General features: G+C 34.0%; 1 protein-coding gene across 1 annotated transcript; it reads right to left on the bottom strand.

Annotated features, from left to right (window-relative positions):
* Positions 1-6,201: 6,201 nt before the first annotated feature.
* On the bottom strand, positions 6,202-13,209 carry LOC144838526 (prostatic acid phosphatase-like). Its single transcript, XM_078693931.1, has 10 exons — positions 13,081-13,209; positions 12,192-12,287; positions 11,348-11,596; positions 10,752-10,844; positions 9,965-10,051; positions 9,554-9,704; positions 8,710-8,792; positions 7,743-7,852; positions 6,828-7,030; positions 6,202-6,542 (listed from the first exon to the last, which is right to left on the bottom strand). The coding sequence occupies exons 1-10, from the start codon at positions 13,195-13,197 to the stop codon at positions 6,361-6,363; spliced, it is 1,371 nt and encodes a 456-aa protein (XP_078550057.1). The 5' UTR covers positions 13,198-13,209; the 3' UTR covers positions 6,202-6,360.
* Between the last annotated feature and the right edge of the window lie 1,096 nt (positions 13,210-14,305).

Genomic DNA, 14,305 nt, shown 5'->3' with positions numbered 1-14,305 from the left:
TGCGCTGTGAATCTTGGAATAAAAATGAAAATACTGTAATAATAGAAACACATGGACAACTATAACATTTATTAATATTTATTTTAACATATGACCCTGTCTCGGTCTTTCTGCCTCTCCCCTGTCTCTCTGTCTGTCTGTCTGTCTGTCTGTCTGTCTGCGTCTCTGCGTCTCCATTTAAAAAATCACAAAACTTAAAATGAAAGTGAATAAAACATAAATTTAATTTTATCTTTTGTGGTTAACCACCACCTTTATTCAATCAATGTTTCATAAACAACAATTACAGAATCTTACAGCGTTTTCTACATTTTTTCGTTATTTTCTTATTTTTTAGATAAATCATGAATAATACCACCAAACTTACGAGTTAAAATGACTATAGCGAGGCATTTAATAAAAAGGCAAACTGCCTTAAAATGTGACATGTTTCGAGAAACTATTCTCATCATCAGAACAGTAAACAACGCCTAGAGTGCTTATATACCAATAGGACATGTTCTATTGGTATACAACATGTCCTATTGGTATATAAGCACTCTAGGCGTTGTTTACTGTTCTGATGACAGGGCCGTAACCAGGTTTGACGGCGGGGTGGATCGTTAAGTTCTTTAGTGGAACCCAGGGGCGGATCCAGGATATTGAAATAGGGGTGGCGTAGCTTTGCGAGCGAAGCGAGCAAACATTGGCTGGGGGCCAGGGGGCCGCCAAGGGCCCTCGGTCTGGGTCCAGGGGCCGACGGCCCCTGGAAATTTTGACGTTCTAGCGCATTGTAAGTCGTTTAAAACGATTTACAAACATCTCATAATGTCATTTACCAAACACTCTAAAGCTCGCAAATTACGACATGTGGAACATGCAGCTGATACTTACCTAGGGTACCAAATGCAAGCTAACAACTTGCCTGTACTTTACGCCCCATACGCCCCCGCTAGATCCGCCACTGGAACCATACCCTCGATTTTTTTTTTCTCTATAGGCCTATGGCCGCAAATCGCATTTCCGGCTATTCTCTTTTGTTTATGAACTATAAGTTGGTGTAATTACCAGCCCACAAATTTCAATTGCCGACCTTATATTGTCAGAGGACGGCATTCTCTTGCCGACCGAAATTAGGCTAGATCCCTCCTCCTTTCAAGCCTCCTAGCAACAACATGGTACATTAGGGATCGTATCATTGAGACTTTAACAGGCATATTCACCATCATGTGGTGTTTAGGTAAAAAACCATGGAATTAAGATGATCTCTGAATTCACTCAACCGTTGCATCTTGCACTTGCGTGTGAGCTGCATGCTTTCTCTATCAAGCAGCTGGCTGCTGGGCACGTCACACGCACGCGGAGACCTGTGTAGGGGAATACCCTGTTATGTCAAGCAAACAACTATGCTCTGTGTACAGCTCGCTAGAACCACGATGTTCAGCAGTTATCAAATAGAACTTATCTTGTAAATTTTAGTGTTAGGTTTTTATATTTTAGTTAAAATATATATATATATATATTAATTAAATTTATTAATGCTTGACTAGGCCTGTAGTGAACAATCGTCGTGTTGTGTTAGTATGCTCAGCAAAAAAAAAGTGGGAGGCCAAGCGGAACTCGCTGTTCAGCGGGGGGGATCGTACGATCCCCCCGATCCCCCCCTGGTTACGGGCCTGGATGATGAGAATAGTTTCTTATTTTTATCCTCTAAAATATTAATATAATTCTAACATTTTGGCCTATACGTAGTACCCAATGTTTTCTTAATGTATATATTTGTTTTGTCTACTACACTTTAAAAAAAATATATGTTTACATTATTTTCTGCATATTTTTTATGTTATCTATTACAAAATATATTGCATATTTAATAAAAAAAGTTGTTTACTTATGAAACGTTTGTTAACTTATTTATCATAATTTGTGTTTCTTTCAGTTTATATATTTGTATATATATATAATATCAACACATTCACACACACCGTGTATATATATAGAAATACATACTATATATCAAACATATATATACATACACACATATATACCCATACAATATATACACATGCATAAAATTAACATTAAAACCAAGAATGATAACAAATATTAGACTAGTAGTAGACGACTTACTTTAAAACCCTTGAATAACATTTACAATATGTCCTAAAAACATGTTTAAATGTGATTGAGCAGTTACCAAAAACTACTACATAGTACTAATATCAAAAAGTTAAATATTTATTGCACTTTATCTAAAAATTGCAAAAATTCTACACCAAACAGAATATCTTTTATTTGTCTTAAATAATAATGTAAACTACTGTATTAAATTATTTTTAAATCTTTCTGGTTGTATTATTGATACCAATGTGGTCCTTTAAATAAGCCTGTTAAGGTGGTCCAATTGATGGCAGAAAAGGAATTAGATTCAGAAACAATGCAATTAAAAAAAAGCGTGTAATTTGCTTAAAGCTCTGTCTACACCATCAAACTTAACTTTATGTAACAAAATAATGTTATGTGCCCATATATGAACATGATGACATCATATCCCTACCATATTTGAGCACATCACATTTTTTTGTCAAACTAGGTTGATAGTGTAGACAGAGCTTAAAATAATTTGGCTTTCAGAAATGAAGTAACCAGAGGGCAAGGGAATAGGCACAAGGCAACAATGTCTGTACAACCTACAGTTATATATATACTGTAGTCCATAGTGCACACTAGCACCATCACATACAAGATTGAAGCACCCAAGCTAGACATGGTCAAACACTATTCAGCACATTACCTCAATATATTCCACAGTACAAAACTAAACGTAGTGTAAAAATATGAAGTGAAATATTAACATAGGAGGAATGATGAATATTCTTTGGAAAGACTAGAGTACTGTAAATAAAATAATATTTGGACATATAGAATTCTTGCACGTCAAAAAACGCGAAAATCTGTTTAATAATTAATATATTTCTACAATTTATGATATCTATTCCATAAGTTGTAAACTGTACCATCATTTACAAATTACTAACAATCTTTCCTGAACAGTATTGCAAAATTTGTCCAGTTAAATTAAATTACAATCTTTACAACAAATTTATTGGTACTGTATTATGAATACTACAACGCTTTTTAAAATGGAGGGTTTAGTGATTTTTTTTTCAACTGCAACACTTTATTTGTTTACCTCAATTGTTAATTTATAATTGATGTAATTACAGTGTAAATATATTTCACACATATTTTATTTCATTTATACTTATAGTGATGTACCACAAATTCACTCACCAATATGGCAAAAAAAGGTTAGCACTACGCTTATTTGATCATTTACAGTACGGCGGTAACATTTTTTTGTACAATAACATAAACTTACCCTGTTTATAAAATTACTGGAAGAGCATAACATGGCAATTCAAGTCTAAAATACATTTTAGACCAATATTTTAAAAAACATTAAAAACAATGATAGAATATGGTAAATTTTTAAGTGCCCTATAGTACACAGTGCCCTATAGTACACAGTGCTACAAATACTTAGTTTGAATTCTAAATAAAATTTCAAAAAGTAAAATGAATAGTTAATAAAATAAGGTACAAATAAGGTAATACAGTACTACTGGTTCATAAACATGCCATTTATCACATATAATCAGGACAATCAAAAAAATTGATTAAATAAAACATTGTTTTTTGTATACAAATATTGGGTTCAAATCCCAAATTCAACAGATCATAAATCAGCACCTCAACTACATTTAGATATTTTCATTTTTGATTGTATTTTATTTTTAGTTTAAATTTAATTTAAAGATGTATTGTCCCTCAAAAACATGAAAAATGAAGATTAATTAAATCAGACTTTGAATATTTTATTTTGTAGTTTTAATAAAGTTAATCACTTCCGTAGAAAAACAAAACGAAACTTATAAAATGACAAAATAAATGCTTAAATTCAACCAAAAACCGATTGGCTGCCAGCCAATTTGACCATGTTTTGCTTTAAATTACAGTTTTTTCAGGTAAAAACATTTTTTTTTCGATCTAATTTTTGGTCAAAGTGGATAACTATTATGTTACATTAAAATGGCATATTCAACAAAAATTTTGTTAAAAATTATTTTTTCAGGGTGACAATACATCTTTAAATATTCTATAATATATATAAAAACAATGCTATGCATCAAATACAGCCTCGTCTTCCGACTCGCTCAAACTGGTCCCTACTGTAGCAGATGAAAATTGATTGACTCTGTGGCTTGTAGTAGACCGTACCTTTACAGGCCATTATTATCGTAAAGGTAAGGCCAAAATAAAAAAATAGCTTGTTTCCGGTCGAGTGGAATTAAAAAAAAAAAAAAAATTCTACCCACAAAAATGTTTTTTGGGGATTTCCCCCATTCATCAGATAGCGTAGTAGTACTAGTAGGACTGTCTACGTCTTTTTGTATCTCATTTATTATGTGTTTAAAACAATGCGATAAAAAAAGCATGTGATAAGCCAACCAAGGCCCAACAGGTAATATAAAGAACATCGACCCTAACAACAGCAAGCTACTTAGCTAGCAGCCAACGAAGAAAACATATTTAGCTTGATTATTAAAAGTGTACACCCCTGTATTTTAATGTACTATCTATACCATGGTCTACCACGCACGGCGGCTGGGACGATATTGTTTTGGTTACAATTATTATTATGTTCGATGTTTTGTCTAGGCCTAGGAGGGTAGACCCTAGGCCTAGGGCTTATTTAAAGTGGAGCTCCACCCAGAAAATTGCTATTTTTCATACATTTCAACTATTCTTTAAAAATATCATCCCTCATACTTCATATTTTTTTGAAATTTTTTTCAATGAGTATGATTTTCTTGAAAATCACGCCTTTTTGCGTTTTGGGGGGATACCTTGTAATTTCCTATTATTTTACATGCAAAAGGGGGGTATATTTGAATATTCCTAAAAAATGTATTTCTTCACTAAAAAAAAAATGTAAAATGTTTTTATATGTAATTTTTCCAGATCTTTTTATTTCTGGTACTGTTATTGCGTATACATTGCGCAATTTCGCGTAAATAGACACTTTCCCCCGTTGGGTCCAATTGGGTTTTTTACTTTGCTAGGGAGTATGATCACGTGACATTTCTCATGACATTTTTCACACTGCAGCTGGCGATCTGTTATTGTCGCGATGTTATTTTTGACGGGCGAAAAGTATATTAAAACATTCTGGATGTGACCCTATCATGTTTCACAGTGTAATAAGTGATTATGAGATTATTACTAAAATGTCAAATTTAACGAGATTTGAGAAAGACGTGGCTATATATTCAATAAAGCTAGGCCTAGGCCTACTAGAGTCTAGGTATGTAACGATGCTGCTTGGCCTCTAGCTGGCTGCCTGATAGCCTTACAGCAGTGAAGTTTGTAATGGCACCCAATCTCGGCCTACCCATGGGCCATGATAGGGTGCCTGAATAGTTGCTTTTCAGTCAGACATAAGCTTCCACATCTGTTACTATTCTTTACTATTTTGAGCAATACCAGTCTTGTTTTGTAGAGAATTTTGTGTTTCACAATTCTTAATGTGCGAGAAAACCCAGGAACGATAAATGGGACGAAACGACCAAGCATTTTCGAACCCATGACTACAGTCCTACCTAGACATGAATTCAAGCCTAGCTAGCTAGGCTGAGCAGACGATTTAGCTAGGCCTAGCTTAAAATTAATAAGCAATTTGATTAAGATTATTATGCTGTTGTTGTGCAGTGCAAATCATGATGTTACATGTAAATTATGCTGACATTTTTATCGGAAATATTACTTGGGCCTAAACAAATCGTATTAATTGTGTGTATAAACAGGGAGTTGTAAAAATTATTTTACAACTCCCTGGTATAAAATTGATTCGCCATTTTCCAACACATAATTTACCAAAGGGGAGACATTTCACCAACGCGTTCACCGGCGACTAAAACGCGTCAGTCGCTAAGTGTAACGCGTTTTGCGACGTATTGTAAACTAATAACCCCTAAGTTACTAAAAAAGTGTAATGTAGTAAAAAACACTATTTTCTGACCGATTTTTTAGAAATTAGTTTTTGGAAAATATTGCCATATCTTTCCTGTTTTTTGTATGTAATCACTTTCAATTAAACATACTTAAACATAATATAAGCTGAGAAAGTCTGAGTGTAGCTCCACTTTAATATTAATTAGGCTAGCCTAGTAATTTAATAATCTGTTAAAATAGGTCTATCTTAGGCTCTATAGCTAGCCTAGGCCTAGACTAGGATAGGCTATTTTTCTTTATTTATCTGGACAGATGGGTGGTTTCATGCCATGTGTGTGGTTGTGTCAGGTCTATAAAACATTAAGCCTAGCTAGCCATGCCTATGTACGTCTTCAGCGCGCAAACAAAAATAATAATAATAATAAAAAAAGAAATTATCCGGCCTCCCGACTTCTTTGAGCCAAAAATCGACAGGAAACAAATTTTTTTTTTAGGTTGGCCTAAAAAGCAGATGAACATCAAGAAGACAACGGCAAAGATCAACCAACCTATGATGATGATAGCAATCACTTGATATCATTTACATTATTATACAAATAAAACACAAGTCAGAGTGCGTTAGTGGAGATGGGGCGCACTCGAGGGTATTTACAATAGTGCGACATGCACAAGGCACTTTTTGCACTCCAGTGCATGATAGTTAAAAAATAAAGAGCGCACAAGTGACAAGTTTCAGCGCGTCTGATTTGCTACATCCTTGAACGCAAATAATAATACTGTAACAGAATGTAAGATTATAAAAATTTGCCGACTACGTGTTCAAAGATTCTTACCTGTGTTCCATTCAACATGCATAGTTAAATGGAAGTGTTGATTGCATTCCTTTTGAAAGTCATCTGGGGTCACTGACTTAGCATATTCTAAGAATTGGTCAAAAGGACACTGTTCTGCACATTTGTTTCCTTCAGGTCCTATCCTGAGTTTGTACGGTGGTTTTGATGTATCATTTCTATATAACAATTCTACAGTTAACAAACTGCAAAAGAAAAAAAAAACACCTTACGATTCTCACAAAAAAAAAAAAATTAGTTATTTGTTAGTATAGTAGATAACTAGGTATACAGATTTGACTCGCTAGTTAACTGTTAATAGATAATTGCGTACGAACTTGGTCTACAGTAACTGCTGTAGTTAACTGTTTAGTATAAGTGAGTATAAATATTGGTCTACTGTTAACTACTGTAACAGTTAGTAGATCCTATGTATAAAGATTGGTCTATAGTAACTGCTGTAGTTAACTGTTTGGTATAAGTGGGTATAAATATTGGTCTACTGTTAACTACTGTAACAGTTAGTAGATCCTATGTATAAAGATTGGTCTATAGTAACTGCTGTAGTTAACTGTTTAGTATAAGTGGGTATAAATATTGGTCTACTGTTAACTACTGTAACAGTTAGTAGATCCTATGTATAAAGATTGGTCTATAGTAACTACTGTAGTTAACTGTTTAGTGGATAAATGTGTATAAGGATTGGTATACAGTAATTAGTTAACTATAGGTAACTGGGTATACAGTGTATTCAGTTGCACTGATGAAGGGTTAGTATTGCACAAAGAATTTGTTTGGCTGTTTTGCTTTACTGTTTTGATTAAGCTTTGTGTTTATTTTATCTTGAATCTCCATTGAGATCCAGCCACTTATACCCACAGCATTGTCATTTTTGTCAATAATTTGAACAAAACTTACTTTTTATATAAATCTTCATAAAGTTCTACTATAACACAAGAGGCCGGTGGAGGTAGAATGTTATTAAATGTACTTATACTGGACAGTAACCCAGCTACATTGGTATCATGCTAAAAAAACAATGATTCATTATATAAATAATCAAGGTCACCACACAAATTGAAAGTCAATACAAAGAGTGGTTGTCATCTAACATATCTTCATTAAAATGGGTTTCCAGATCAAAGCAGTTTGCTTACAGGATTGTTTAAGCTTGATTCCTACTAGCAAACAACTCAAGGACGTAAAGCTCAATGCAAGCAAGTTGACCACTGACAAGCAACATTTCTAATTATCTATTGCTTGTGATTGGTCAATTGTTGAACCAAGCTTTAGTCTCTCTAGTTATCTCTCAAAGCAAGGCAATCTAACAACAGGTTAGCTCCGGAGATCAAAGGGTTTGTCTGGCTGCGACACGATCAGTACCACAGCCCTTAACGGAAACTGCACGCCGCATGGAATATGTACATAGTACAGTACTGTTGGTATTTGTTGCAGCCAGACATAAGAACAAAGGACTGTTATGAGATCCTATCTTGGCAAGGCAAGCTCAGTGTCCTGTTATTAGATTACCTTGGTCAAAGTAAGGGTATTACTCCTTCTTTAGAATGACTGACGTTTTGTACAATACTACATCGCAGGTTATATCTATATGAAACATGAAGTAGCCATGAGGGCAGGTGGTGTGGTGGGAGAAGGTGTAAGCATATTCACACCCCATCCACTACTAATTTTATTTCAATACATTAAATTTAAAAAAAACATTATTTCTAATGGGCATTTAATATGGAGCATAGGGACACTATTAAACCAAGGGAATAAGATGCCCGAACCGGACACCCGAAAGTAACTGGATTTAGACAAACCTACTACTCAAACTGTTTAGACAATTAGACAAATGAGTAAAAATAACATTTTAAATACTTACTGCAGAATACATAAAGAATTTAGGAGATGGCTGCCCTATTCCAACAGTACTAAAATTAGCAGCTATTGCAGCCACTAGGGTACCTTAGTGAATAAAAGAAAGGAGTTATTTCATTTAGCACACCAATAAGATTCAATCATTTCCACTTTCCACACCTAACATAGGTTCAGGATTCATAGACCACAACATATTGTTGAAAAAAAGACTTAAGCTCTGTCTCCACTATCAAACCAGTTTGACAAAAAAAATGTGATGTTGTGATGCTGATAGTGTAGACAGAGCTTTAAAAAGGGTAATGGTATAAAAAAATCACCCTACAGTTACCATTAGAAATTTTTGATGGAACAACTATCTTACAGTAGTACCTATGAAAAATGTATTTTAAATACGCTTTCTTGTGTAGAGCAGAACAAAATTGTGGTTAGTGGCATTTCTGATGATTGTGAAATTGGATTAGGAAATAATAGTTTGTATTGTGTTTTTAGCCATAGCATTTGATTTGAAAATGTAAAAAACAATAATTATATCATACTTGTCTATTCCAACACTTCGGCAATCTGAAAACATGATGCTGAGCTACGGATATAAAAGGGTTAATATGTGGCTGCGACACGATAAGTTCCAAGCCCCTTAACAGACACTGCGCCACAGAGAATATGTACATAGTTAGTTTTGTCACAGCTAGACTTAAGATCAAAGGACTGTTACAAGTTCCTATCTTGCAAGGCGAGCTCAGTGTCCTGTTGTTAGATTGCCTTTATTCTACACTGGTGAATAGGTTCCCAGATCATATATGTGGTAAAAATATTAACCAGTTATTTTTTCAAGATGAAACTAGATTTACCTGATAGTAGCTTTTTCAACTCCGAGCTAAGATTTTGATACACAGCTTCCCACTGGTAATTTTTAAGAAGTATCGTCCACTGATAATAATTACCATCCCAGCCATCAACCTTCTTCAATGCCCAATCTGGTAATATCAAATTTGCTGCTTTCTATAAATAGTTAAAACGACAATAAGAGATTAACACTATTCCCATGAATAGTGCTGGCATTTATCAAATCTTTTTGCTTAAGTCAATATCTAATAAGTGCTTAAGTGAAAAATTAAGGTTTTATTTTATCAAACCAGTTCTTTTAATCTTATAGTAGAATGAATTCGTCCTTCAAGATTTAAGAACAAAAATATTTGCTTAGGTAATTCTGATAACTGACTTAAGCAAAAGCCTGTGTCAATATGATAATTGTTACACACCTCAAAATATAACGCATCTGCAACTAGCCCAAGTGAATGTATTTGTCCTTTAACACCACTATGTTCAGAAATATAATCAATTATTTTCTGTAAAAAGAAATGTACATTGTTGTTTGTATATTTCAAAAAATGTACATGATTATATCAAATCCGAGAGTATAACGGCCTGTTTATACTAGGATGATAACAAATGACCTGTTAAAATATTTTTATTTAAGTAATTTTTCATTAAGTTTTCATTCTAGAACACTACTGTAACTCTCCCAATACCGGATTCTCTGAAAAGTCTCCCAAAACCAAGACTTTTTTTGAAGGACCAAAAGTTTTTTACAATCGGATAAAGGCCGCTGAAACTCAAATTGTAATAAGAAACCAATTTTTTTGTGGGTGGGGTACGTGGAAATGACAACGAGAGTACCCCATCCTTAATTAGAACATAACACTACAGAAATAAAATTTCCCTATCTTATTAAAATTTGACTAGAAAAATCAATTCTATACATCATATACTGTATACATTAAAAATAAAAACTATAAGGAGTGTCTCTCAACAGAAATTATTACCATGTGAAATTGAGTGAGTTTTTTGAGTGAGTTTTGTAAAATATATTTTAACGAAAAATTGAAACTGCTTTAAAAATGAAATCAAACTGCTTGTAACAACAACAACAGTGATATTTTTTGCCATTTACTCACTGACAAGTTTTACAATAACAAATTACTCAAATTATAATAAGATTTGGGATATCAGGCTTCCTGTATTTTTATGCCATTATTTATTTGTTACCTTGTGTTTTTTATTAAACTGATCAAACAGAGGCTTGGTTTTTTCTTCAATCAGAATATCTCGTTTCAGGCAAGGCATACGTGATTTTAACACCTGTGAAAACAAAATTGAAATAGAATGTTGCAGAGCTTTTAATTCAGTTAATTACTGTAAACAAAGAAAGCAAATTCTATATTAAAAAATAAAGATGAACAGTGGAAACTAGTGATAAGGTTGAATCCTACAAGCTTTTGTGTTTTGATAAATATATTCATTTGGGACATCACTATTCAGGGGAAACCAGAGGACACATTCTCATGAAATGAAGAAGGGGCAACATGTTTTAACAATATCTATCACTGCCTAACTATAATGTTATTATGTTTATTTCTGGGAGCCTAGGCAAAACGTTTTCTTTAAACTTATTTAGGCTTCTTTCTAAACATTCAATATTTTACTTTATGTTTTCGAACTTGAGAATGTTTAATAAACAAAACACTATGGCCAACCCCTACTCAGAGGACACTTCCATTGAGGGGGCACTTAAATACTAGGTCCTGATTGATGGTACAGTATCTCCTTAAAGGATTTTAGGTTCTACAAAATTATACACCTACAGGGTCTTCATCTGTAGGCCATGTGAAGATACCAATCGGTTGCCATAATAGGTTTTTGTCCCAAATTTGACGACCACTCGGAGGAAACATTCCAGCTAGGTTACTTTGTGCCGACATAACAGTACGATGAGTGTCTGTGCTGTGTATTACGATATCCTTCGCAACGTATGATGGCTGCAAGAATTTGACATCTTCTATGTACCGCTTCCGTAACCATTGCCCAAGCTCGTACTGCTGATTCATTCCTTGCTAAGATTAGGAATTAGATTTAATTATGTATTAATATTAATAGTAATACACTAGAAATATACATATAAAAAACAATATGATGATGTCTCAATATGGTGAGGGCAAAATTCTGCACAAATTTATAATTAGCTACATAGTGGAAATGGATACACCAGTTACTAAGCAATGTTTTGAATGTAAAATTCTGCATATATTCAAGTATATAAATAGTTTTTCACAATTTTTAGATAGAAAGAAAAATTATCTAATAAAAGCTCTGTCTACACTCAAACTTTATGTGACAAAAAAATGTGATGTGCCCATATATGGACATGATGATGTCATATCACTACCATATTTGGGCATATCATTACCATATTTGGGCAAATCACACTTTCCTTGCCAAACTACAGTAGTTTTGACAGTTTTTATGTTCTGAAGTAATGAATCAGAATGTATTGTACAGTAAGTTTGAACAGATTGCCTCCACTTTTCATCACAGCATATAAAAATCCTTGAGGCAGGATATGAACAAAAGAACATTGTTATGTAAGCATGTTACTGTGCCCAGCTACTGTGTCACTACTACCATGGCGACTGCTAATCTTTACTGTACCTGTGTTAGCATTCCAAATCCTTGTGGCCAAACTGTTTCATTGTACGGATCTTTAGGATAACTGTTTGCTGGAGACCTATTTCCATGGCGATATAACTTTAAAAAATAAATACAAATTATTTGTAAAACTAGCGGCATGCAGGCTGGAAATGTGAAAGAAATATGTACTTATTAATGATGAATGTGTGCAGCTTAAACTGTTGCTATCATCATATGATGCCTGGTGTTGTCACACATTGTTCATTGATGTGGCGTACCATCAAGGTTTTTTGACGCAACCCTGCATCAATAATTATTTATACTGTAAAGACGCACCTCTCCTGGGGGTCATACAGTACAAGAGAATAATTAAGGAGCTGGGGGTTGTGGCATTTCCACGGCTTTTTAACATTTCTTTTGTTATATTTTTACTCAAAATCATCTTGACTAGGAGTAGGACTGGGTACTGTAGGGTTAGACCGGCTTTATTTATTCACCATTTGTTTTGCCACAATTAAACCACATGGCCATGCATTATACATGGTGAAAATGCCAACATTTTTATTCAAATTAATAGCGGCTAGCCTAGCTAGCTAGAGGGCCTACCTGGTCCTAACCTAGACTAGGCCTACCTAGGCTATATTTCTTTATCAAAATTCTTCACTTCACATCCAATTTTCAAGCAATAATTAGGCTACATTTAAATATACTACTAACTAACACTGAATAATTAAAATTGTTAGGCCTAGGCCTATACCCGTCAAACCTTAAGTCAGCCATGCCGTCAGATTGCAGGCTCATCCGATCGTGTTCGGGTGCCCTTTATATTTTTTATTTAGCTAGCTAGGCTAGGCCTAGCTAGGTTTAGGCAGAGAGCCTGCATATTTATACAATTAGACACAATACTTACAACATGCACCTGTCTTAAATTTCTTTCTGCAAAACTAATACATATTTCATGTAAGAAAAACATAAGTAACAATACATTTTTTAATGATTTGATTTTTGAAGAATCAAACGATTCCATTTTGCCGTCGTGTTTTTGTTTAGTCTTTAAAAAAAACGCCCTCTATAGACAAAAAAGTTGTTTGAATGCCATGCTGCATGCGCTGCATACAACCAAAATGTGGTTGGTGAATAAAAATTAAAATAACTAGACATGAAACTCGTCACTTTGACGAGTTTGGTTATCCGCAGCGCAAGTGGTGAAACATGGACGTTTAACGACGTACCTTTTAACATTAAGGGGATAGGTTGAGGCCAAAAGGAAGTGTTCACGTTGGCATTATGACCTACAGGCCGGACAAGCAACTGACAAACAAACCAGAAAATGTAATAGAAATCACATCTCCTAACAACGATGAACGGCTCTGATACGAGAAAAATATTGTTTGCCTCCCTCTATCCTGTAAAAATAACGTCTTATTTGGCCTGCTACATTATAGAAATAGGTAGGAAATAAACGATTTGGGCTATTCCATTACAGTCGGTATAAACAGTAAAATCTGTTTACATATTACATACAGTGTAGATTAGGTGAAATTACAGGAGCCGCCATTTATTCAAACTTTTAACATGGCGACGGCATCAAAATAAAATACAAAGATAGCAATTTCGGAAGGATATTATTTCAGCAACAACATATTAACGTGCAGAAGAATTTTGAATACGTGAAATATTGATGCGCGCTCTTTTAAATGTAATGAACTATTACGCAAAAAATGAAAATACGACTTTTTTTATTTAACTGGCCATATGATGACGTCACATCCTCAGATTGGCAAAATTTTCACATGATTTCGTATCTACAATCCAATAGCTTCCAGAAAACGTTTTAATCGTGATTATCACATTTTATTCTTATAAGCTATAACAGATTTAAATCTAATGTAAAGATGAAATTAATGCCACACGTAATTTAGATTTTTAGGCATGATGACATCATAAAAATTAAAATATTTTTAACTCATGCGAAAGATAGTTGATTGATCTAGACAATATCAAAATCGGGGTGAAAATAGTAAACGGATATGTGGAGATGCGCTCTATTAAATGTGATGAGCTATGACGAAAGATACAAAAATCCTAAATTTTATATTCGCGTGGCCATACGATGACGTCACAATGTCCGGTTA

Source organism: Antedon bifida, chromosome 1, assembly GCF_963402885.1.
Source record: "Antedon bifida chromosome 1, ecAntBifi1.1, whole genome shotgun sequence".
In the NCBI taxonomy this organism is placed as follows: Eukaryota; Metazoa; Echinodermata; class Crinoidea; order Comatulida; family Antedonidae; genus Antedon; species Antedon bifida.
The sequence above is the reverse complement of the archived record's forward strand: the minus strand, read 5'-3'. Positions and strand labels throughout refer to the sequence as shown.

Bases quoted from the DNA above. Each gene is read 5' to 3' on its own strand.
- LOC144838526 (XM_078693931.1), bottom strand. From the start codon at position 13,197: ATGGAATCGTTTGATTCTTCAAAAATCAAATCATTAAAAAATGTATTG. The intron at 8,793-9,553 runs GTAAATCTAGTT...TTATTCACTAAG, and splicing joins GTTGAAAAAGCTACTATCAG to GTACCCTAGTGGCTGCAATA. The intron at 7,853-8,709 runs GTAAGTATTTAA...TTGTTTTTTTAG, and splicing joins AATTCTTTATGTATTCTGCA to CATGATACCAATGTAGCTGG.